Source organism: Schistocerca piceifrons, chromosome 7 (genome assembly GCF_021461385.2).
Source record: "Schistocerca piceifrons isolate TAMUIC-IGC-003096 chromosome 7, iqSchPice1.1, whole genome shotgun sequence".
Lineage (NCBI taxonomy): Eukaryota > Metazoa > Arthropoda > Insecta > Orthoptera > Acrididae > Schistocerca > Schistocerca piceifrons.
Genome location: NC_060144.1, coordinates 518,652,608 through 518,679,652, shown reverse-complemented (window position 1 = coordinate 518,679,652; position 27,045 = coordinate 518,652,608). Strand labels below are relative to the sequence as shown.

The 27,045-nt window shown below is 43.2% G+C and overlaps 2 protein-coding genes across 4 annotated transcripts in view; one reads left to right on the top strand and one right to left on the bottom strand.

Annotated features, from left to right (window-relative positions):
- Positions 1–26,009, bottom strand: part of LOC124804718 (Krueppel homolog 2) — a 52,395-nt gene extending 26,386 nt beyond the window's left edge. Inside the window, exons 1-4 of one of the 2 annotated variants that reach the window (XM_047264991.1) lie at positions 25,828–26,009; positions 25,559–25,732; positions 24,951–25,132; positions 18,045–18,112 (exon numbers count right to left, since the gene is read on the bottom strand). In XM_047264991.1, the coding sequence (XP_047120947.1) occupies positions 18,045–18,112; positions 24,951–25,132; positions 25,559–25,719 (411 nt within the window). In that variant the 5' untranslated portion in view covers positions 25,720–25,732; positions 25,828–26,009. Of the gene's footprint in view, positions 1–18,044; positions 18,113–24,950; positions 25,133–25,558 lie in introns of both variants that reach the window. The other variant, XM_047264990.1, reaches the window with a different exon arrangement.
- A 33-nt stretch (positions 26,010–26,042) lies between these two features.
- The window catches only part of LOC124804716 (dehydrogenase/reductase SDR family member on chromosome X), a 66,608-nt gene continuing 65,605 nt past the window's right edge, over positions 26,043–27,045 (top strand). The window contains exon 1 of one of the 2 annotated variants that reach the window (XM_047264989.1): positions 26,043–26,370. In XM_047264989.1, coding sequence (XP_047120945.1) covers positions 26,256–26,370 — 115 coding nt within the window. In that variant the 5' untranslated portion in view covers positions 26,043–26,255. The remainder of the gene's footprint in view (positions 26,371–27,045) is intronic. The other variant, XM_047264988.1, reaches the window with a different exon arrangement.

Below are 27,045 nucleotides of genomic sequence, written 5' to 3'. Positions count from 1 at the left end.
AAAACGACACGAAGTATTGGTAGACATAGGCTAACACTTACTATACTGTGGTAAGTAAATAAGTACAGTCCCCCTCACCCCGCATTCTTTATTCAACAGTAATTTCATAGCAAACAAAGGCTACTGATATGGACTACTATTATAGTTGTCAGACAGGAAAAATTGTATTGACATTAACTATAAAAAATGTAAGAGTAGATGTTCAAAGTGACAAAATGCAATGATGACATGAAACAAACTATTACGGTTAGGCTGAGAGTCGACGGAACAATTGTACAGAAACGCAAGTGGCTTTATTAAACCTTTGTTCTCCCCATTCTCGGGTAATGTTGTTAGTGTGGCACCTTTACCAGGTAGGATTAATAGAAGACCTTTACCAGGTAGGATTAATAGAAGAGAGAGACAGAGAGAGAGAGAGAGAGAGAGAGAGAGAGAGAGAGAGAGAGAAGATAGAAAAAAGAAAAGAGCAGCACATTTTGTTACAAATTCATTTAGTAAATGCAAGAATGCTATAGAAATGAGCAACAAAATCCAGTGGTAGACACTGCAAGAGAACCTTTTACCCACCAATAAGGTGTTTTAGAGTTGTAATTTTGAGATTGTATGATCCAAAAACTGCTGAGCAATATGCAGGTGATCCCCCCCCCCCCCCCCCCCCCACATACAAACTCTAAGGACTGATCGATGAGAGGATACGGAACAAAAAAAGGTGCAATAAACTTACGTCCAGAAATGCATGGTTTCCATGCTAGAGACAATTTATTCAATCATACTTCATTACGGAGATTGCGGTCTAATACGCACTGTACCATGCAGCTACAGTTACAGTATGCATGGTTTCCTCCTAGAATGCGGTACTGTTCCTCATACATCGTGCCCTCTCCTGGCATAGTAATTGGTAATGTTGTGTCCAATTCACTTCTCTCACTGACTCACCTTGCAGTGGATGTGATACAGCATTGTACACAGTGGTTCCATATTCAAATCCAGAGCTCGCCAACATGGTATTTACTTACAGAAAGGCAAATGGCAATGGGTGCCAGGTAGTAACCTATTCCCACCGACAACAACCACAGCATTCAATGTTTGTAATAGTGTTTCATCGTCCATTTGAGACAGTCATTTCAGGAATCAAGAAATTGTTAAGGATGTACCTGAAATGTTCCACATCAGACTTGGACGAAAATGTGATTAACACTGTCGGCAGTAACCGCCATGTAAGTATCAGGCAGTTGGCCCGCCAGTACAGGGTAACCCCGATGACCAAGTGGAACATTCTCCATGACAATTTTTACTACCCTGATCACTTAAAGCGTGTGCAGGGCTTACTACCGACAGAATTTCCACATCTGGAGCAGTTTTGTCATTGGTTTCTTCATCAGGCTCAACAATTCCGGGATTTGCGTCATTCACCCTATTCACAGATGACACCATCCTTACGCTGAGAGGTGTCTTCAACTTTCATAACAGTCATCTGTGGGATAGTACGCAGAACCCCCATCGTATGGTCACAGCAAATCATCAGCATCGGTGCAGCTGGAATATGTGGGACAGGATAACTGACAACCTCATTTTGGGACCAGTCTTCCTTCCTTTACGTCGCCTAACAGGCTGGAACTATCGGCATTTCTGGAAGAAGTGGCATTGTTGATTTGAAGGGTTATGTGGCAGCTACATGATGGTGCTCCAGCCCACTTCACTGTTACAATGTGGACGCATCTCAATAGTGTCTTCCCTTGTTGACGGATCAGACTAAGGGGTCCAGTTGCATAGCCTGCTCATTCACCGGATCTCAACCTATGAGGTTTCTGGTTATGGAGCTATCTCAAAAGCATCGTGTATGCAGAGCCCACTCCAGATGTGGAGACACCGGAACAGCTTACTCATGCTGCCTTTGACATTGTTCAGATGCTGCCTGGAGTAATATTTCTGGATTTCCGGCCATCATATTCAGGTGCAAGAAGCTCTTCTTAGAGCAGTTGAGAATGCAGCAATGGCAAGATGACATAATGTGGTGTGAGGTACCGATGACAGGTGGTTACAGCCTAAATTGTAGTCCTTCTCTGCACAATTGGCTGCTGCATTCAGAAGTTACATGCCAAAATAATAATGTTCTGTTATTAATATTGGACAAACTGAACAGTGCATTTACTTCAATTTCAAATTAAACCATCTCTCAACAGTGTACTATCATTCCATTATTTCACAAGGATTAACAACCAGCAGAATAATGAATACCTGCTAAACAAAAAGGCAGACGAGGCACTTTGCTTATCTTTGGGTCATGCTTAACTCGGGTGGCGGGCAAAATTGTTCGGCTGCAAGATCATAGCTGGTTTGGCAGTGTCGGAGGACAGACATGTCTGCCACAGATGGTGTCAACAAACTCTGGTTATTTGGACATGAAGTCGAGAACCGTATGATAGTATTTACGGAAATACGCAGTTAATTATCTTGTTGAAGACTGGAAATTACTTGGGACTCTAAAGTGGAATGTAATTGTGCAGTTTCTAATAAAAAGCAAGTGGCATCCCATATAAACAAAAATAACTGAAAATTTAGTTATTCATGTAATATCATTCCTAAGATTTTCTTACAGCCTCAAGATAACGAATTCATGACCTATGTGCTGTTTCCTGTGCAGGGGACAACTACAGAAGACTCCAGGTAGGTGAACATTTATTAGAACTTATGCATTCCACTCAGAGCGGTGGAAGCAAATAGGCACATCGTTGTACTGCAATTGTAGTACAAATGATATGAGTGACAAGTCATCTGTGGTAACACAGAGGAGGTATGGAGGAGAGAAGTTTAATCTCATTCTCTCAATCCCTCTCTTTTTTGAATTGCTGTACTGACTGAATTGAACGTGTAAGACAGAACACTCTGTGCATGTACACACATGCACTGAAGCACATGCAAGCCATTTTCCACACACTGTAACTGTGGCTGCATGGTACAGCGCACATTAGACCACAGTCTCCGTAACAATTTATGACTGAATAAATGGTCTCTAGCATGGAAACCATGCTTTTCTGGATGGTAAGTTCATTAGAACTTTTTTTGTTCCGTATCCTCTCATCAACCAATCCCAAGAGAGACAAATCACAGTAAGTACAGCTCATATGGAGGTTTACTGATTGTCACTTGTCCTGTGATACATTTGTGAATGGAACAGGGAGCAGGCAAGTGATGGTGCTACCACAAGTACCCTCCACCACACACCATAAACGGGCTTGTAGAGCTGTAAATGTAAAAAGGTACAGTAAACAGCCACCTATAAAAATACAAGAGTCAAACCTATTATGCTTTTCATGTTGTGCAGCATTCTTATGTAATTCTGCATTCAGACAAAGTCTATAAAAATGTTTTAATCGCTGTAGTTTTTAATGAGGAATACCACAGCAACAAACAAAATTTGCTTCACAAAGCATAACTACCATACCGTTGTTATTTAATAATCCATACTGGTTTATCTAATTTATAATGATATATTACTGTTGTTGTCTTCAGTCCAAAAACTGGTATGGTACACTGATGTATTTTTTAGATGCCTGCATTTCCTTTTGCCTACTATGATTTGCTGCATTTTTATATCAACTCATTTCTTCAAATGCAATATCCTATGGGTTATATGAGGATTTCTACAGTTTTGTCTTTTTGCTGATCTGATCCTTCATCATCTTCAGTATTTCATCTCTCAGAGCAGTCAATAGCTACCTAATGCTCCATTTGAAACTACCTTTCAACTGATCCAGGTCACATCTCCAATTCCAATTTTTTTCTGCAATTTCTTCAGTATTTATCTGCAGCTCATAAGCAATAAATTAGGATCAGAGTTCACCCTACAGTTTAAAATCTTCTTTTGCAGTCTGTGTTACCACTAGATAACCTATCTGAAACCTTCCAGTGTCTCCAGATTTCTTCCATTTATATTACCATCACTCATTATATGTTTGCAATAATTAAACTGTGATTTGCACACAGTTCTATTAGGCGAATTCCCCTTTTATGCTTTCCTCAGGCCTTGTGTTCACACTACTGCTATCAAATACCAGTCTCCATACACAATTAAATTTTCGCCTCCTGTACTGTAATGATCTGAATAATATATTTCCTCTCATAATACATTCTTTCAAATTCATCATCTATGGAGCTAGCAGATATATATATACACATCTGCTATTCTAGCGAGTGTCACCTTGGCTACAATAACGTGTTCACTAAAGTGAACACAGTTCACCCACGTTCCTCTGTTCTGATTCATTATTAGTCCTGCTATGGTGTCACACCTTCACGATCTTTTACTGATAACCCTATACTCACCTGACTACCAATTCTGTTCCTTCTGCCACTGTACTTCATTAATTTCTGCAGTATTTACCTTTAGCATATCCATATCCCTTTTCAAGTTTTCTAACCTACCTGCCAGATTAACTGACTTAACATTACACACTCCAAACTGTAGAATGCCAATATTTGGTGTTCTGATGACATTCTCCTCAGTAGTCTATGTTTAGGGATCTGAATGGGGAACTATTTTTCTTCCACAATATTTTATCCAAGAGGACATCATTACCATTAAAACGTAAAGTAGTGCTACATGTTCTTGATAAATAATGGTTATGGCTTCCCCCGCGCTTTCAATAGTGCGCACACCAATATTAAAAAGCCAGATCAGTCGTTCAGACTGTTGCCCCTTAAACTAATGAATGGCAGCTGTCCCTGTTCTTCAGGACCCATATGTCAAGTCTCTCTCCAAACTGGTGGTACCTATGGTATGCATAACTGTTTCGTTGAGGCACACCAGCCACCTCACCACAGCAAGAACGATGGTTAACGGAGGGGTTCAATATTGTGCTTGTGACACCGCTTCATTTTCCATCTGTACAATGACTGCTAAATATTCATATGTTATTATATTTACAATATTTTTGTTCTCAAATATTTATGCAAATGCCTTCTTTTGGTTTCATGATTGTAATGATTTTAGGTGAGGGGCACTCAACATCCTGGTCAAAAGTGCCCTGACAAAAAGGCAGCATGCCAGTCTCAAGGGTGGGTACGAAGGCTGTCCCACATGCAGAGCAGTTTATAATGCATTAGTCTGCCTCTCTTCCCCACCAATTTAGGGGCGAGGCCCGACAGTTCACAAATTCCACCACTCTTGTAACACTGGAATCAGGTGAGGATGGTGGGCAGAGCTCCATCGAGACTGATGGCTGCCCTCATATCAGTATATAAGACACGTGTTGCCAAAATATGCTAAACTGAATGTGGCACACCACAAACCTCACAGAGTGGTGGATCTTCCCACCAGACGAGGAAGCCACGTGTTAAGGTGCTATGTCCAATGCACAACCTGGTAAGCAAAACCTCCTTCCAGCAGTGAGGCTGACAAAGTCTGCCATGCCTGTGTGGTCAATTTGAGCATCCACAGTTTGTTTTCTGTCACCTGCAACAGTCAGTCTCCCACTGACACATGATGCGTCTATCAGAAAATGAGATGACAGCATCCAATGGGATGGGACATTGATGGACAACACCATCCCGACACACTTCTTCGGCTCCTTTGTCGGCCATGTCATTTCCCTGTATCCCAGTGTGGCCAGGTAACCAGCAAAAGGATCACCTCCTTGCCACCGTGTTGGAGCTGCTGTAAGGAGTCGTGGATGAGCGGAATCAGCTGGTCTACAGGCTGCATTTGGTGAAGTACTTGTATTGTATTAAGTGAGCCGGAACAGACAAGAAACCTTATATAGTGATGCCTGTGAATCCTCTCCATTGCCATCATAATGCCATTTAACTTTGCAACATAATTTGTAAATTTTTCCGAAAGACACACTTTGAAAACCGTATCATATAAAACAGTGGAACAACCAAGGACATCCTCTTTCTGAGATCCTCTGTATAAACAATGATAAAACTGTGGTACACACTTAAAATGGAAGAAAACAAAGCTGTAAAATTGTAACCTGGAGAACAAGTTTTCTTGCACCTTAGCAAGTTCTGAGCCTCTGAAGACACTGAGGCGGCAACACGTTCCCTACCTGGCTGTGTATTCGGAGGTCTGATAATCCAGATCTTTCAGGCAGTTAATAGCATGTAGCCCGAATGGCTTGGTTGCATGGGACCAATTCCTGAAATCCATTCAAAGTTGGGGTGGACCACAGCACTAAATGCCATTGACTTCAGTAATGCTGAGATTCTCACCACCTGTCAAGCCAAAAGGAAAGATTGGTGGTTGACCAGCTTCTGCACACAGACTCTAGACCGGGCTGGTCCAAAAGGCGCCAGTCGATACCCGAATTCCCTCATGATTGACAGAGTCTAACATTTTGAGGTAGGAAATATGGGCTGATCCGTAGACCATGCTGCCATACTCCAAACGTGATTGAACAAATGCCCCATAAAACTGCAGGAGGTGGGACCTATCAGCTCCCCCTGCTTTTCCACTGGGGCATTTCAAAACATTCAATGACGAGAGGCACTTTAGAGTGAAAAAGTGTACAGTTTTCTGAAAACGGTAAAATATTATACCCCCCCCCCCCCCCCACATTGTGAGCACTGGTTGGTTAAAACTTCGACAAGCATGGTTAAAATAGACACACATAATCTCCTTTGGTGAGAACTGAAAACCAGTTGTCTTAGCCCATGTTTCCAGCCTCCTGATGGTCAGCTGTAGCTGTCCTGTCGTCATTGAAAGATTGGAGGAAGGGTAGAAGATTGTGAAGTCATCCACAAACAAAAACCATTCGAAAGGGTTCCTGACTGTGGAGGAAATGCCACTGATAGCAATGGCAAACAACGTGACACTGAGTACCCTGCCTTCGGCGACCCCATTCTCTTGAATGTAACAGACAGACAAGGCATCATTAATATGATATTGAAAGTACCGGTCCTCGAGGAAGGAGTGGATAAGAAGCGGCGGATGTCGTCCATGTAGTCCCCATTTGTGAAGTTGGAGAAGGATGTTGTACCTCCAAGTAGTGTCATATGATTTTTAAGGTCAAAAAACACAAAAAACAAGTGGTTTTGGCATAAGGAGGACTCCTGTATCGCTGTCTCCACCAGAATTAAGTTGTCAAGGGTGGAACATTAACACCTGAAACCGCTCTGGGGGGCGGCTCAGGCGACCTTGGGATTCAAGCAGCCAGATGAGGCAGTGGTTGACCACGAGTTCAAGAGTCTTACCCATACAACTGGTAAGGACTACACTCCAATAACTGTTAGGGGTGCTACGGTCCTTGCCTGGTTTCCATAATGGAATATTGTCTCCTTACAAGTCATGAGGTACTGTCCATTAAACCACATCTGACACACGAGAGGAGCTGTCCTTTTGCTTCAGGGCACAGATGATGGAGTAAGACATAATCAATCTCATCAGCTCCTGGAACAGTGTGTCTGGCTGTGGACAGAGCTGATTCCAGTTCACACATGGAGAATGGAGGGTTGTAGACTTCCCCATAATGCGAGAAGACATGGAGCTTCCTCATCTCCGCAATCCTACAGAACACCTGAAATGAACGATCTTGTTTGGATGACACAATGACTGTAAAAAAGGTTCAGCTAAAACATAAGCCATGTCTTTAGGCACGTCCACCAAGACCTCATTTCTTGACAAGGCCGTAAAGGTATGTGTATCGTCCTTGCCTGAAATCTACATGACTGATTCCTAAACTTGCACAGTGGAAATGGATCGATTAATGGAACTTGTGAATTCCTTCAAGGAATTCCTCCTCTGTTCTTTTATCACTTGCCTTACATGTGCTCTAACAGATCTGATCGCAAGAAGGTTTTCTGTAGTTGGATGGTGTTTGAAGTTCCACAGAGCTGTTCATGTGGCTCTGAATGCCAAGTGACAGCTGTCATTCCACCAAGGTACACACCATCATCTGAGCTGGTTGCTGGACTGGAGGATGGACTATGCAGCAGCCCGCTAGATCTCACAAGTGATATGGGCCACTGTCTCCTGTGCACAATCCTTTTGTTCAAACGCAGTCTGTTGACTGTACTGCAACCTATTTGCCCTTTGATTCATGTATCGTTGTGGTCTCCTGTCAACTCCAGTCAGAGGCAGCAGTTGGTTGGTTTAAAGGTGGGAGAAGGGACCGAACTACGAGGTCATCGGTCCCTTGTTCCTAATAAAACAATGCCACAAGGGTGAGAATAAAATGGATGAAACATATAACACAAAACAGAAAGAAAGGAAAAGCCACAAGAACAAAGGGAAGGCAACAAACACTAAAAGGAACAAAAGAGGACAAGAAAACTAAAGAGAGACGCTAGAAACAGAAGAGAGTAAAACACGAGAGTAGATTACAGTGGCTGGTCAACCACGAGAATAAAAAGGGAAAACCACCCACTCTGCAACACATTAAAACCTCCACCCTAAAAGCACTACGGTGGAGGACACAGAGGGACAAAGGACATGCGCTAAAACCTACACATAAGTATAAAACCCACTCTCATGGATAAAACGTAAAACTAAAGCTGCTGTGGAGGCATTGTCGCCCAACACCAAAGGCAGGGTGCTGGGAAAGTTAAAAGTCTGCCACAGAGCGGCTAAAAGTGGGCAGTCCAGCAAGAGGTGGACGACTGTCATTTGGGAGCTACAGCGACACTGAGGTGGGTCCTCGCGATGGAGTAGGTAACCATGCGTTAGCCACGTATGGCCAATGCTGAGCCGGCAGAGGACAACTGATTCCCTGTGAGAGGCTTGCAAGGAAGACTTCCACACAGTCGTAGTCTCCTTAATGACATGCAGTTTGTTGTGTGTGCTGTTATGCCATTCTGTCTCCCAAAGCTGGAAAACCCTACGGTGTAAGACAGAACACAGGTTAGCTTCAGAGATGCCTATCTCCAGAAGCGGTTTCTGCGTCGCCTGTTTGGCCAGCCTGTTGGCAAGTTCGTTGCTGGGGATTCCGACTTGTCCTGGGGTCCACGCAAACACCACGGAATGGCGGGACTGTTTCAGGGCATAGATGGACTCCTGAATGGATGCTACTAGAGGGTGGCGAGGGTAGCACTGGTCAATAGTTTGTAGGCTGCTCAATGACTCAGTACACAGGAGAAATGACTCGGCAGGGCATGAGCAGATGTACTCAAGAGCACAAGACATGGCCACCAGCTCTGCAGTGAAAATACTGCAGCCAACTGACAAGGAGTGCTGCTCAATATGTCCTCCATGAGCATATGTGAAGCCTATGTGACCATCAGTCATTGAGCCATTGGTGTAAACCACTTCAGAGCCCTGGAACACGTCAAGAATCGAGAGGAAGTGACAGCGGAGAGTGGCGGGGTTAATGGAGTTCTTAGGGCCATGCAAAAAGTCCAGATGAAGCTGCAGCCGAGGGATGCACCAAGTAGGTGTACGTGAATGGGCCACAAGTAGAGGTGGTAAGGGGAACGACTCCAGTTCGGAGAGAAGGGATCGCACGCGAACCGCAATCGTTAGCCCCGGTCTGGGCCGCCGATGCAGGAGATGTACTGCTGCGGGCGGGAAAAGGAGACATTAATTCAGATTCTCAGGGGAACTATGAATGTGTGCTGCATAACTGGTGAGCAGTTGCACACGTCTGATCTGCAGCGGATGGACACCAGCCTCCATCAGTATGCTGGTCGCCGGACTCGTCCTAAAAGCTCCTGTCGCTAATTGAACCCCACAGTGGTGCACAGGGTGAGTTAATGCAATGCTGAAGACACTGCTGAACCACAAACCACACTTCCATAGTCAATTCGGGATTGGACAAGGGCTCTGTAGAGCTGCAGAAGCGTACAGTGAGCTGTACCCCAATTATTGTTGCTCAGGCAATGGAGGGCATTGAGGTGCTGCCAGCACTTCTGCTTAAGCTGACGAAGATGAGGGAGCTAAGTCAATCGAGCCACAAAAACCAGTCCTAGGAATTGATAACTCTCCACTACAGTGAGTGGATCATCATTAAGGTAAAGTGCAGGTTCCGGATAAACGGTATGACGACGACAGAATTGCATGTCACACGACTTTACAGCTGAAAACTGGAAGCCGTGGGCTAGAGCCCATGACTGTGCCTTGTGGATGGCTCCCTGGAGGTGCTGCTCAGCAACAACAGTACTGGAGCAGCAGTATGAAATGCAGAAGTCGTCTGTATACAAAGAAGGTGAAACAGAGGGCCCGGCAGCTGCTGCTAGACCGTTAATGGCCACTAAAAATAGAGACACACTCAATTAAGAGCCCTGCGGGACTCCATTCTCCTGAATATGGATGGGACTATGGGAGTCACCGATTTGGGCATGGAAAGTATGGAGCGACAGGAAGTTTTGGATAAAAATCAGGAGTGGTCCCTGGAGGCCCCACCCATACAATGTGGCAAGGATATGATGTCACCAAGTCATGTCGTACGCTTTATGTAAGTCAAAAAAGACGGCAATCAGGTGTTGCCGTCTGGAAATGGCTGTTCGGATGGCAGACTCGATGGATACAAGATTATCAGTGGTCGAGCGATCCTGGCAGAAGCCGCCCTGACATGGAGCCAGCAAGCCACACGACTCCAGAACCCAACCCAACCACCGACATACCATACATTCCAGCAGCTTACAAATAACATTGGTGAGGCTGATGGGCCGATAGCTATCCACATGAAGCAGGTTTTTATGGGGTTTGAGCACCGGAACGATGGTGCTCTCCCACCATTGCAATGGAAAGACGCCATCGCACCATATCTGGTAGAAGATGATGAGAAGATGTCGCTTGTAGTCAGATGAGAGATGTTTAATCATCTGGCTGTGGATGCCATCAGGTCGAGGAGCTGTGTCGGGGCAATGTGCAAGGGCACTGAGGAGCACCCACTCTGTAAATGGGGCATTATAGGATTCACTGCAGCGTGTAGTGAATAGAGGATGTTCCCTTCCAGCCGCCGTTTGAGTGTGCGAAAGGCTGGGGGGTAATTCTCTGACACAGAGGCTCGAGCAAAGTGCTCGGCAATCGCGTTTGCATTGGTACATAACTCACCATTTATGATAACACCGGGGACAGCTGTTGAGGCCTTGTACCTGAAAAGACATTTGATCTTTGTCCAGACTTGGGAAGGTGACGTATGGCATCCAATGGTGGAGACTTATCTCTCCCAACACTCCTCCTTCCGTTGTTTGATAAGGTAGCAAACATGGGCATGGAGCTGTTTAAAGGCTATGAGGTGCTCCAGGGAAGGGTGCTGCTTAAGCCGCTGTAGAGCTCGCCGACACTCCTTAATTGCTTCAGAGACTTCCGGCGACCACCAAGGGACTGCCTTACACCTCCGGCACCCTAAAGAGCGAGGGATCGCATTTTCTGCTGCAGAAACAATTGTGCTAGTCACCTGCTCAACCATCACATCAATGTTACTGTGTGGGGGAGATTCAGCAGTGACAGCAGAGGTGAAAGTTACCCAGTCCACGACCAGCTGCTTTTGGGCTCTTCATCCACTGGCGGGTGTTGTCTTTCCCACTAGAAGAAACCTGGGAAGGGAGTGACCCAAGGGACCCCTTCCTAGCGAGAGAAGCCGAAGAAGACTTACGCTTCTCCAGCTTAATAGTGGGGCCAGACGTCCCCGACGGTTGGGGGGCGGGGGGGGGGGGGGGGGGGGGGGGGTTGCTCCTGAAGTAGGTGGTGCAGGAGCAACAGGGAGGGAAATGCCCCCACCATCAAGGAGACAGGTGTAGTCTTCCAGCTCTGAGAGCTGACCTGGGTTGGCAGAGCTGATGGTGCCAGAACTGTTGTAGCGGCGGCGTAAGACGATGTCATAAGCACAGGATGCAGGTGTTCAAATTTTCTCTTAGCCTCTGTGTAGGTTAGTCAGTCCAGCGTCTTGTAATCCATGATTTTCCTTTCTTTCTGGAGAATCCTGCAGTCAGGCGAGCAACGCGAATGGTGCTCTCTGCAGTTGACACAGGTGGAAGGCGGGGCACATGGAATATTGGGATGTTATGGACGTTCGCAATCTTGACATGTGACACTGGAAGTACAGCGGGAAGACATACTGCCAAATTTGCAGCATTTAAAGCATCGCATTGGAGGAGGGATATAGGGCTTTCATCACCGCGGTAGACCATCACCTTGACCTTCTCGGTTAATGTATCACCCTTGAAGGCCACGATGAAGGCACCGGTGGCAACCTGATTATCCTTCGGACCCCAGTGGACACGCCGGATGAAATGTACACTTTGCCATTCTAAATTGGTGCGCAGCTCATTGTCGGACTGCAAAATATGATACCCTGTATCATATTTAAGCTCTTATGGGGCATGATGGTTACAGAAACATCTCCCAGCTTGTCACAAGAGAGTAACTCCTGTGACTGGGCAGATGAATCTGTTTTGATCAAGACTGACCCAGATCTCATTTTGGACAAGGCCTCTACCTCCCCGAACTTGTCCTCTACATGCTCAACAAAAAACTGAGGCTTCGTCATGAAAGATTCCCCATCAGCTCTCGAACATACCAGGTACCTAGGCGAATAAGGTCCGCTGCCATCCTTAGCCTGATGTTCCTCCATGGTATGGCCAGGGAGGGGAACGATTTGGGGTCATATTTCTATGCATTGAATTGAGCTCGTGATCGCTTATAGACTGCTGGTGTTTCACCACCAGCAAGAGACGATGTACTACGCTTCATGGTGTGTCATCCACCCTGATGCCACCCACTGTGACCAGGTGTCCTCCCCACGGACACCATCCAGCTGCAGCAAAGGCCACCTTGCAGGATGGCCATTGCTGGGAGTCCCGATGCCCCAGGGGGATGGGCATCTACCCCTTGGCATACGTGGGGAGTTAGTGGCGCAGGCATCAGCAGAGCGATCCCTGCGTTGTCAGGGGGCTACAACCAACAAGGTACAAGGCAGCCCCACCTCAACTGACTGGCTACCGTGCTGAATATCAGAAGCAATGAAGTCCATGGTCATTGTCGATGCAGAAATCGACACTGCATAGTGCATGGTGGAACACACACCCAATAAGGTGTCCTCACGCAAGAGATGGAGAATGGGCGGGACTGCAATGCACGATGGACACGATGCACCTTGTAAGGCGCCCTTCCGCAGTTGGCTTGCTCTTTGGGATAATTTTGAAGAGTGGAGGTCAAACCCTACAGGGGACCATCACATAAAGGCCGAAACGTGTGAAACTCCTTTTAGTCACCTCATATGACAGGCAGGAATACCTCATGCCCATTCTAATCCCTGGATCCGCAGGGGACGGCAGCAGTTGGATCCACAATGGGAAGTGGTCACTAGAACATAAATCTTTAGCCACTTCCCACTAAACTGAGTTTGCAATAGCTGGGAAGCAAAAACAAAGGTCAATCACTGAAAAAGTGCCTGCAGCTGTGGAGAAAAATGTGCCATCTGACTTGAATTCTAAAGGCAGGTATTCTCAGACTGGACAAGTCACCTGATAATTCGACCTCTGGAGCAAGTGGTAGCCGAGCCCCAAAGCACATTGTGTGCAATGAAGTCCCCCACAACGATGAGGGAGTGCCCAGAACAATTCTGTCAGTGCATCTGCATCCAAAGGATAATGAGGTGGAAGATAGAAGGAACACACAGTGATGTTAAATGGTGCTATGCTAGAACTTTCACAGCAACTGCTTGTATGGCCATGGTAAGAGGGACAGGTGAGGCATGGAATCTGTCTTCAATGAAAACAGCCACTCCACCTTTAGCCTGTCTCCAGTAATATTGTCCTTCCTGTACAGGTGGTGACTCCTTACAGCAGGTGTGTTGGACACTTTAAAATGAGTTTCTTGTAAGCAGATGTAGAAGTTTATCCTGGACCAGGAGCTGTAATTCTTCCACATGTCTTTATTAGCCATTTAAATTCCACTGCAATACAGAAGTCCTTGTGGGAAACATTGATTAGCAATGGTTGGTCTTGTCTTTCTCCCTTGGTGGCAGCAATTTACCCAGAAGGTCAGAGGCAACGTTTGTCAGTGCCTGGGTCTCCAGTTGCTCCAAGTGAAGGTCCATATCCTCAGAAATAAAGTCCTGATCTGAGATGGGGAGAGCTTGCCAATCCGAAGGCTTAACTGGCACTTTCTTCGACTTTGAACTACTTTTTGGGTGACGGTATTGCTTACTTTAGGGAGGAGTTGGTTGGCTGAGCTGAAGGGACAGCTTAATAGGCTTCTGATGGTGGGCAGCAGCATGTGGCTTAGGTTGTAAGCCCATCGACAATGACTTCCAAACGATTTCTGGTTCAAGTGTAGCTCCGCCCCCCACACACTAACAAGTGCACGTGCTTGTACTTGAATAGAAGTAGTAAAAATCAGAGGCTGTGAAGCTTTGAAAGCTATTTCAGCTGCAGTATAGGGTATGAGTCTTGTGACTTTCTACTCCTGAATTTTCCTTTCCTCGTTGCAATCCTCATACTTTCTACTCCATTCTGGGTGATCCCCAGAGTAGTTTATACATTTTGCAGGAAGTATACAATAACTGCCTGATCTGCAAGCTGAGCCTCCACAATTTCCACACGTAGCCCTCCCATTACATACCATAGTGGCAGGGTCAAATCTTTGGCATATGAAGCATCGCATTGTGTTGGAAACAAACAGGTGACCCTTAAGACAGATATAGTCTGCAATGATGTGTTCAAGTAATTCTGGAATAAATGATGCAGATTTTTCCAATGTGACACTGGCTCTCCTCATATAGTTCACCGCTTCTGTGATGCCCATTGTTTTCCATTCTTCACATAACTTGCAGGGTCCGTCTCCATAATAATATTGGAGCAGGTAGAGCCTTTGTAGAAGTTAGGTGCGGTATGCAACTCGCTTCTAAGGCCTTACATTCCAGAAGCTTAGATACTTGGTTTGAATTAGCAGTTTCGACTAGAAATGTTCCATTACAAAGTTGTTTGACACTTTTCAGGGACCCAGCAACAAACTCCGATGCCTTGTGAATATAGAATGGGACATCTTCTCTCAAAGATTCTCCCCGTTTTCATGATTACAATGAAAGTGTTATGGCTTACTAGTGCCCTGTTACTATGGTTCTGAGAATACTTCTCAGGAGGAGTGACCAACCAAGCTCTCTCTTATGAGAGGGAGGGGGTGCAGGTACTATATGACAGTACACCCGCCCTGTCAGTAGTAGTAGTAGTTTGGTGAGACAGTTCCACAGAAATCCCATGAGATGCTAGGGAAACAAACATTGGCCCCAGCAGAGTGCTGCATCCCTGAGCAGGCCTTAGACAACTGGGGGACCGATGGTGCCCTAGAGGTTGCCCGCTAGAGCCTATTTTACCTCAACAGCCATTCACCTCATAGGCACATAGCACACTTTGAAGTTGATGGTCTTTTTATAGAGATGTGTACCTTTCTCGTGGTCCAGACAATGAAGCCAGGGCCCCTGTTCTCCGAAACATACAACATTTCACTGCTGCACTGCACAGTGGTTGCTGAAGCATGCACAGAGCTTATGGGAAAAGAGGACTGGCAGCGCTTACCAGTCCTCAGCTCAGGAACCCGAGGTTGCCAGGGCTGTACCCAGCAAACAAACACTTAGCCCCTGGAGGGTTTTTGGTTTCATGTGACGTTGGCAATGTAGTATTGTTTTCTTTGCCTGAGGCTCCTTTAGCAGCGCCATAAAATGGTATTTTTTTGCCAATAGTCAGGATCATGAGAAGATGGCAGCCACACTGCCAAAATACGCTACATTCTCTATTTCAAAAGTAAAATGAATGGAATATTTTTTCATCATGAACCAACTATGCAATATGCTGTGAAGAAAATGTGGTACTCATCAGTCAAAAGGCAGATCATTCACTGTATTGTACTAAAGCTGGTGAGTGCAACAGTCTGTAATGGAAATTAATTGTGATACAATACAAGTTCCTTAAAGAAAATGTTTTTCACCAAATGGATTTTACGAAATGTGACAAAGTGGTAAATGAAGTGCCTGAGTTGAATTTTTGGAATGATGTGATGTGAAGTATGTAGTCTATGTAATTTATTATAGAAGCAAGTGGCAGCTGCTTTGACTGACAAGTTATGATATAAACTGGTGTGCAGAACTTAAGGACGACATTAACTTTCACATGATGTGTCATTGCCAGTTAACATAGCTTAATGAAATTTGTACTAGATAGAAATCATGATTTTTTTATGGTCCCCTGGACATTATAAATGGTGGGACATAGTTCTTAATAGGGTGTGTGAGCATTATGGATGGTAATGCACGTTCCCATGCTGCAAGGTTGGTAACGAGTTCTTGTGGTAGGGTGTCCCATTCCTCCAACAGTGTGATTGACAACCGCTATATGGTTTTGGTACATGTGGATGTTGCACAATACATCTCCCCAATACATCCCACATGCACTCAGCACAGGCCAGGCCAGCCCATTCATCAAACATTCTCTTGTCCCAAGAGCTGCTCCACCTGCATAGTTGTTAAGACAAACTTTGGTGTTTGTCTAACAGTCGGAAAGCAAAGCAATGATTGAAGGGATTGCTATGCTAAGGAGAAATCTACGGATACCAGTCACCGAATGCTGGCCCCTATTTTGACTGGATCAGAGGTGGGATCTTCCTATGCGTCAATCAGCGGACCTGAAGGTAGGGTAATCTAGTGCTGAAACTGGTGGCAATAAAGTAACAACTGGAAATTTACACGGCTGCAGGTGCTTTGTTTTACATTTATATCGAATATCAGAGGTCCCACAACCATCTGTATAAAGACGGACTTACAGAGACTTATGGTAATGGTAATGGTGATGGATTAATGGTAATGGTGATGGTGATGGATTAACTGATGAAGTAGGCATTCACTCTGAAAACACTGAGATGTCCAGAAGGAACAAGACAGCTGCCCAAAAATTATGGTTTACTTGGAACACCAAATTGAAACAACTTCAGTCCAACTAATGTTGGTAAAACACCTCTCTGATTGTGCTGTATGTAATACACAAAGCTTACTAATTACTTCAAACAATGGAAAATCCAGGATCGAATAATGACACTATCACGAAATGGATAGATTGCTACTCACCATGTAGAGATGTGAATTTGCAGGTGGGCACAACAAAAAAAGCGCGCGCACACACACACACACACACACACACACACACACACACACACACACACACACACAACTACTGTCTCTGGCCACTGAGGCCGAATACCAACTGATTACTTCTGTACATAAGACTCACTGGTTGAAATTTGTGTGAAAATAATTTATAATTTGGGTGTTTATGTGAAAATAAGCATAAAGTGTGTTTATGGTATTTAACCAGTGTCAACTTTTTCTGACGTTTCAGATTATCCATTTTTACAGCAGATTATATGGCTAAGCAATGGCGCCACCTAATATGGGAAAAAAGTTTCACTGCAGTTCAATACAAATAGATAAGGACAGAATCTTACGGTAGTTGGCAGGAGCACAGCAAATGAAAAAAATGCACACAGTAGCACTAGATATAGATTAAGATAAAAGGCTGTTTCTTCCTGCAACAGAGGGGAATTTTTTGTGCATACTTGCACTTGCATGTTTTATGGAGCAGGAAGTCAGTAAAGTTTTTTTTTTTTTTTTTTTCATCAAATTGAATTTTGTAGGTGGCATTTACTATTTCTAAACATAACTCATCAATGCTAAAAGCAGTTAATTATTTTGAGTGTTGCAATTTGTAGCTAAAGCTTGTCTTTGCACAAAACAAATGGTCACAGAACTTCACCATTACACTCTTCCATCTTACGAAGTATGTAATCAACACAGCAGCACTACTACTACTGATATACCTCCTTCCTCCAAATGAGAGTACATTTAAGACAGTTCACAGCTTCCATTAACGATAGTCAGTACCCAGCCTCATATTTACGTATTAGGTAAGAAACACTGCGCTATTCAAAAATCAGATAAAGCAGAATTGTTTGTTAATAATTGCCTTTAAAATGAACATCATACTCACTGAAACACTGTATCGTTCTCATTACTTGTTTAAATGGAAGGAAATCAAACCAGTTTCTTACTTATGTTGTTTATGACAATACAAATTTTATCACCTATTAGGTATTAAGTCAAAGCATTTGTACTTACATCCAATAAAATCAGAGAGTATCGTGAGAACTGAAGCACTGCGAATAAAAACACTGGCAACAGAACCACTGTAAAAATGTTAAGAGAAATAAACTTTATGACAGTGAAACTATTTTTTGAAAACATACAAAATACACCCTGAAACCACTTTTCTCCAAGCAGCTCATAAATTTTCATTTCCTAATGCTAACAAAAAGTTACATTCGAATATGAAATCTGAAAACTGCTGTGAAAAAGAATAAGTATCAAACAAATCAATATGGACAGGATAATTTTGCAAAAATGATGGCACAAAATTAGTGATTTTTAGTGAAATAATGAATATTGTGATTTTTATGAGATATTGTGAAATTTGTAGTTTTGTCAAAATATTATAAACCTGAGGTTGGCGGTTTACTAATATTTGTAATTGATAGTTATTGAATTTTAAAATTATTTTTGACTTCTAATCTCCTCAAGGTTCAAGTACAATCTAAAACTGACAGTTCATTTCCCACCAAACCAACTTCGACGTGACAACGAAAATAGTACCAAAATTAGCAAAAAATATCAGGGAATTTGGCTCCGCATGGTGAACAGTCAGACCCTCCTGTTGCTAGTCAGACCCCACAATGACGAATGGTGTCTAGTATCTGCAATGCTGAGGATGATGCTGAACCATACGCAAGACTCCCATAATCAAGACGTGTCAGAACCAGGGGTTTGTAGAGTGAGACTGAGGCAGTTGAGTGTACTAAGGTGTCGCCAGCACTTTCGCTTAAGTTGGCGAAGGTGGGGAAGCCACGCCAGCCGGTAATCAAAGACTAGTCCTACAAAGTGGTGCGTCTCAACTACAAGAAGTAAAACTGGGTGTGGATGGGCAGTATGATGGCGACAGAAGTGCATGACACAAGTCCTGGTGCAAGTCATGCAAGCAGTACATCCTGAGACACCATCATCATCATCATCATCATCATCATGAGGGTGATAAACATTACAGATGGTAAAATCCTGATGTGCCCGTGCCCAAACAGCCACAGCCTCCAACGGAGTATCAAGAGGCACAAGGTAACTGTATATGAATCCAGCACATACATATGAAGTCCACTTGATATGCTCTCACAGTCAGTACGATTCTTAAAATAACCTCAATAGTTAACGAAAGGCAGAGGTCCAATATGCTGGAAACCACAATTCCTGGATGACATTATAGAATGCAGGTTATGTGCTTAAAAGCTGCCATAGTTCAGCCAGGTGGTGCAAAAATCTGTTACAATTCTACTGGAATGTAAGAGTGTCTAAATATTGTGGGAACATGACGTGACCGGGAGGGGAGGCGAGTGTCAGATTATGACCAAGGGTCATGTACTGCCACTGGCCGACACATCAGGGGATCCACTGACATAGATTCTGTGGCGCATTGCCTGGGGAGATCTGGTGCTTCAGGAGCCACTGGGAGCACATACAGAGTCTAGTGGCATGGGGGGGCACATAATTTCCTTTGTCTTAGAGGACTTCTTTTTATATTTCTTCTTCTTAGAAGACAAGGACTGAGAAGGTTTCCCAGAACTGGTTTCTGGTACACAGGAGGAACAAGAAGTCCAATGGAAAGCAGCCTGTGGTTCCTGGCTGTGGACCAGCAGGAACCAAGGAAGGAAGAGTCCCAAGGGACCTCTTGGTAGCTAGAGAAGCCACAGGAGGATGAGGTGCCTCCAGATGGGAGATGGGGACCAGTGTCCCTGGCACATGGGGAGCCAATGCTCTCGAAGTGGGTGTGGTGGAAGCACCAGAAGGGCCCCTAACCACCTGGGGGGCAGGTATCAGTGGGTGGCTCTGAGGGCCCACTGTAAGAGGCGCAACAGAGGAAGGCACCATCGACAGAGAAAGTGATGACATTGCAGCTGTAGCATAAGATTGTGCTATTTGTCTGGGATTTAGATGCTCATACTCTTTTCTGGCCTCTTGATATGTGATCTTGTCCAGGGTCTTACAATCTTGGATCTTCTTTTCACGGTTAAAAATGAAGCAATCTGGTGAGCAGGGAAAGTGGAGCTCACTGCAGTTTACACTGACAAGGGAGGGGCACGAAGAGCGTTCACATGCAGTGGATGCCCATAATCCCTGCAGGTAGCAGCTCGTCATCAGATTTTAGGAGAAGAGCACAGTTAAAGATTATGCCCTGTACCATACTGGGACTTCTGTGTGGAGTCACAGTCACATAGGGATGTCATCCAACATTGTTTTGCAAGAGAGAAGTGCCTATAAAAAAATTAAATTGAATTAAAAAAAGAAGGCTTTGTGGCCAAAAAGGTGTCCCCATGAGTCCTGGTATAGACCAGGTACCAGGTATTCTAGGGAGAATTTTGCTCCTTGTCTTTAGTTCTGCATCCCTCCAACGGCGTGGCAAGCGAAGGGAACATGTTGGGATCATACTTTGTTGCATCATACGAGACTTTTCCAGAAACCGCAGGGCGCGTGTGACCACCAACGGGAGAAAGTTTAAGTTGCTTCATGTGCAAACTATCTGTCTTGGTGCCACCCACTCGGAGCATGGGCTCTCTCCATTACTGCCACCAAGCCACAGCAACAGCTACCTGGCCAGCATTCTGTTGCCAGGAGTTCCCGTGCCCCAGTCATGATGGGCACATACTCCATGGAATACTTGGGGAGTGTGCAGCACAGGCACCAACAGTGCGATCCCAGTGTGATCGGGGGCTACCACAACACAGGTACTTGATGAACCCCCCTCCCCCCACAATGGGATGGCTACCGTGCTGGGTTTCACACATACTACATCAGAAAGGAAGGGTGCCAAGGACCATCCGATGAAAAGTAAGAGGAGGGAGAAGACAATCGAAGTGTAGGTTTGCAGCACAGAAAGAGGAAGCAATGCTGCAAAGGCTGAGGCCCCGTCGTAGCCACACATGTACTCACCAAAGAGTGGTGAGCCCCCTGGAGCAGCTATCTATTGTCACATGAATTTCATTATCTTGAATACTAATTAATAGCAAATAAAGGTAAATTAACTGTCTCACTAATGAAAATGCAGATAACGATAAAACTAAGGATCACCAGCTAATACCTACAGGAGCCACAGGAAAGATGGTGAAATTCTGGTCTTTTAGTACCAGAAAGTGAAATACAAATTTCAGAATTTTGCCACGGAAGATTACATCAACTTTGCATTGGAGACCATACTGGCATACAGGTCACTTCATGATTTGTCCAAAACTGGATGCACGGTTGAATGAGATGTGTCAGTCATGGCTATAGGTGACTGACAGTTTTTGGACAACTTTCAAGGACTTGAAAATTTTTGTGCAGCGATTCGGCATACTTACAATAAAGTTTCAATGGTTAGTCAACGGCTCTAACATTGAGTATCCACACATTTGGACTCTCAAATAATTCAATGCCTAGCCTGATGAACTTTAACTTATCTGCTGAAATGCTGGACTTGTGAAATTTTCCAGCAATTAGCTTCAAGAGCTTTAACATAGAACAGTAATATGGTGTTTTGTACTTATCATTTTTGTAACTGCATGGTATTTTTCTGTGTCGCCATGTTGCTTTTACAATCTTAAAGATTTAATAACTGTTTTTATTGCTAAATGTTAACTAGCTGGTCTTCGTAACACTTTCTTTAATTTGTCATCACTGACCACAATAATGCTTCCAATGAACATTTATTAAGAGGTTAAGACAACTATTTAATGGTGCTCAAGCTCAAAGATTATAGGATATACCCAAGAAGCCAAAGCTTTATTAAAAATTATTATGTATGTTCAACAGCAAATAAGTCCTTTTACCCCAGACCTCGAGTTGATTAGATTAAATATGCAACTTTTATAGTGTATCTTGTGTGTACATACAGAAAGAATATGGGATTATTCTGCGACAAGTGACCAAACGTGGATGATGCTCCTCCTACCAAGCTCTTCAACTTTGCTGAAATCCGTATAAAGTGCACTTAAGGGTATTCATGAAGTTCTACCAAATTTCAGCCTGATCTGTAACTTCTTGTAAGGGTAGAATTTTGATATATCGATATCACACTTTCAGGCACTGTAGTACAACAAACCATGAAGAAAAAAAAAAGGACATTTCTTGGATAGATCTTTAATGCACTGTAGCACTGAAACTGATTATTTGCAAAATAAGCAAGTACAAATACAAAATCCACCAAACACTGCACGATAGCTTTGGAAACCGTGAAATCAAGATTGGGCTGTACAATGTGCTATTCTAACACAACCTGGGCATAGGACATGTGATGATCTAAGCCAATCAGAACACAGAATGAGAGCACATTACACATTATGTAATCAACCAACAGTATCATCATATTTTCAACGCATAACACACAAATGATGAAAAAATTTTAAGAACGAAACACTAGTAAAGTAGATATTCCAATGCAATGCACAAAATGTACAGTGCCAATCAAAGCAATGCTGTAACGTATCAGTAATGCTGAAGAAACTGAAGGCACCAATTTCCCTGAAAGGCATGGAATAGTAGTTGCTACTCATGCTTGCAATTACTTTGAATGTTATTGCACTACAACTCCACCGCGCACATAAATTTTACCCACTTCAACAAGAAGGTGATATGATATTTCTTTCTGGCTATGTGCTTGACAGAACGTACTCTCAGCTAGGTAACCTGCATAATGTTTAGTATTTCTGCCACATCAATGGATGACACCCTTGAAAACCTACCATGTCCTGTGTGTGAATCGGATGCTCCTTCATATCTACCAAGTTCAAACTACGGTTCACTTTATAGTGCTGAAAACCTTCAGTATCTCAAATGTTGTATGAACTAAAGAAGTCACTAACAATTGTTGTCCCAGGGAGCATCTTTTCTTTTTATTATTGTGAACAACACTTCCTTGGCCAGGAATTCAACATGCTCAAGGAAGCATTTCTTCAACCCTCGCTGAATTCCACTGAACACCCAATTTCCTATGATTTCATGGCCTTTTTTGCATCTACTTTTCCCAAATTTCACTTCGCCAACTCATAACCAAACTGTTGCATTCCAACCTAACCTAGAGTTCCCGGTATGATACAGATCAGTCAGTCATCACAACCAGATTTTTTGGTTTCACATTTTTTGGCTTTGCAAACTCACAACAAAACTGTTGCTTTCCAACCTAACTTAGATCTCTGGCTATGCTACAGATCAGTCTGTCGCCAAAACCAGATTTTTTTCTGTCAATTCAAGCCGTTCTCTTATGTCCTGGCCAAACAATACCATAGGGAATCACGAGATATTCAGTCAAAATCAGTTTAACTACACTCCTGGAAATCGCAACGTATTCATAGAATAACAGCCAAGTATTTGTAACGACAAAGAATATTAAGGTCATGCTTCACTCCCAGCAATTTAACCCTAGATCACTAAATCCTCCTAGAATTTATGGTTGGAACTGATACCAATTCACAGCTCCCACCAACATTTTGAGCAGTACAGTTGTCAGTACAGTGTGGTGTGGAACAGGGTAGTTGTATTTGTTTGTATGTGACATACCACTGGTGACAATCATAACTAACTAGTGAATAAACTGTAAACTACAACTTCCTTTCAATAAAATATACAGTAGTAGAGTTTACAGTGGTTAAGTAACATAGTAACAGTGTCACAATGCCCTCCCCTCCCCCCCCCCCCCCCCCCCCCAAGCCACATCAACTTTAATGTTCTAGGATTCAGTTCTGTTAATATGTCCCAGCTGTACTATACCCTTGGAAATTGCAGTATGGAAACCACAATATTCAGAGCAAAAGAGCCATTTATTCTCTCAAACAAGTGTAGTAATGTCACTGCCTCATTCGCATCAATGTAAGATGTCATCTTACATCCCAGCCTAACCACACCTGACGAAAAACACAGCAGACCCAAAATTAGATATGAAGCAATAACTCTACTTATTTTTATATTGTACTGTATGTATTTTAATTTGTGTGTCTGTGCAATGAAATAATCATAGTGTTGTTGGTTGAATAGATCACATCTGCTACGCCCACTGTAATTGGCTAACTAGACAAGTGTCCTGCACTCGAATTGCATAACAAAAGCTCATCATACAGCACAATCTCAAGTTCACAGTTTCCGAAGCTATCATGGCGTATTTGGTGGATTTCATATATATACTCGCTTATTCCAGAAATATACAGTTTGTGTTACCGCGCATTAAGTATCTGCCCAAGAGACTTTCTTGCCCTCTCTTTTTGTTGTGCTACAGTGCCTGAAAATGTGATATTGATATATAAAAATTTAATTACTGTAAGTATTAGATCCTTTTCACTTCTTCATATTGCAAATGCATCACAAAATTCAAGTTCAGCAAGCCATTGTACATGCTCTAACAGAGCTACAATCCTGCAAATACACCCCAACACAACATTTTGTGCGGTATACAGAAATACAAGTGATACCCCCCCACCCCTTTCTTTGCTTCTATAATAAAGAATAGGTAGAAAGTAAAATGAACTGGAAACATTATGTTCCAATATGTTTCCCTATCAGAAAATATGTGAATGATTAACTTTCCTACATGTGTATTCACTACATTATCAGCTGCTATAGTTGCCAAATTACTATATGAACCAATTATTTTTTTAATGCCAGGAACATCAGCTTGCTGAACATGAGGATTTCTTTGTGGGGGTTTCAGAAAATGGTCCTTGTGAAAAAGGCTCAATTTTCTACACCAGGATGCAAACAAAGCTGAAACTCGGCAGAAGTTAATTTAGGTCTATTGTATACAAATTTCAACAAAATGAAATATGGTCAAACTAGGACACCTTTACAGGAAATAACACACGAGAGACACACAGACAGATGACACATCGGAGATAGAAAAAAAACTAATAGAAAAAATAGCTTTCAGGATATTTTCAAATAAGGTTTTGTAAAGGATACAGCCAACTGGAGCTACATATAGAAATATAAGAGAGTACAACAAATAGTGGCAGCTATCTTCTGATAACAATTGCTGAAGGAACTCTTTAGAGAATGAAACTCGAGGAATTCTCTGATGTAGTCGCAGTGCACTTGTTGCAGCATTGGACATCAGTGCTTTATAGTATGCATTATAGGCGTTTCTGTAAGCAGAAGAAAAAAATTCTATGATAAGCTTAAACTATTTACATGGAACTACAGGTAAAAACACTGTCAAAATGTGAATTGATAAATATGTAAAAGTATAGTAGGTCTGAAAACAAGATGTATTACTAGTCGCTGACGTCTAAGAGGTCCAGTGCCGTTTTGATTTATTTAATTAGTTGCACCAATTAAAAGTTACGCAGTCACAAACAGTCGTAGGCAGTATCTAGGCCAACCAGTCCTGCCGTGTGCGCAAGGTCAGCTGGTCAAAAGCAGCAATGTCATTCTAACTTCCAATGGCAAATTATAGTCAACAAATGTGATAACGTTTAATAACTTAAATAAAAAGCGCAATGCGGTTACAAGCAAATCACTAGGTATAAAATTACTGGCTGCAACATGATATGGTTCAAGAAATCACGTACCCGAAGATAGGGACGAAATACCCAAAAGTAAAAAATATTGTGAATATTCTCGTTGCCCATAAAGCAACTTCAACTTTCTCTTCAATCAGACGTTTCTTCAGCGTTGCCCAACCTTTAACCTGCGGTTGCGTTGAAGTGCTTGTGCTAGTTGTATCGGCCATATTTCAGAAGTATCTGTCCAGAAGTATAGATACAGTTTTCAATCAAAACAAGCAGCAGGGTTTCGCTAGCAATTTTTTGAACACCACCACTATTATTGCTACTTTTACCGTCACTCGTGGCAGTGCAAATAAACAGACCTACTCAACATGAAAATAATCTCTGCACTAATTATCAAGATACTCTTATTTGCACGTGAAAATTAAACTTCAATCATACACTATTAGTGACCACAACGCAACCTGCACGCAATGACTTGACCACACTGAGTATCGTTTCTGAAGTTTCGTGTTTTCGCAGTAGATAGCGCTAGCAGATGCGAAAATGGTATCTTCCGAGTAAGTACTTTGAATTACTGCCGCCTCTTTAAAATGTGTTTACTGGCGGGACGGGAAGCACTCTGGGACAGCTGTCGCTAAGTAGTAAAGAGAAAGTGGAGGTGACAGAGAAAGTTATAGTAGAAAGCTGTGAGGGAGGGTACGTCCTCCTGTGGTGTGCGGACAGTATCGCATGCGCAGTGTAGTTGCAGAGTGAAACCATGGCTATTAACTGGAAGCTTATTTTTAAGGCAGTTTGTTACGAGATTTATTACTATGTGATTGGAGCGGCAGCAATTGTAGAAGATTTTATGAATGGGCATCGCAACAAACTAGGTAACTATTAATATCTAGTGAGAATTGTTGCTTACAGAGAAAGTTTGTGCGCAGTGCTACGTAATCGATCTGTATCCATGAAGAAATATTACAACATACCACAATGTTTCTCCTCCTTTCTCCTCTCTGCCTGCCTTTAGTCGAATAGTTGAAGTCTACTGTATTTCAGTGAGATTGACCAGTTTACGTGTATGTTTTCGAGCATACATGGCAAACAACTCTAATAGAGTTAATTGTCCTACATTCTTCACCAAAGCAGGCGGAGCACTAAGTAGAGATACTGGACACCTCTTTCGGAATAACACGATGCACTTGGCTGCTACCTTCTATAAGGAAGTGTCAGTAACGACCCATCTTTTGAAATTGTGTATTATTTGTTTCTCACAGAACTCATTTTTATATAAAAAAGAATTCTGCAGAATGCATTGGTCTGCCATCAGAGAGTCAATGGGTGCTTTTGCTCTGTTGTTTTTAGAATATAGTTTGTTTCAGTTTTGTAATGTGTTTGTGCACTTGCCCAAGCAAAGCAAAGTTATTGTATTCTCCGTATGGCATTAGGTATTGATAGAAAACGTTGCTTTCATTCTGATTTTAATCACAAAGACATCCAAAGTATTGTTTTATGTGACCATTTGATCATTTTGATGCTGCCCTTGAACTACGTTGGGCCAGATT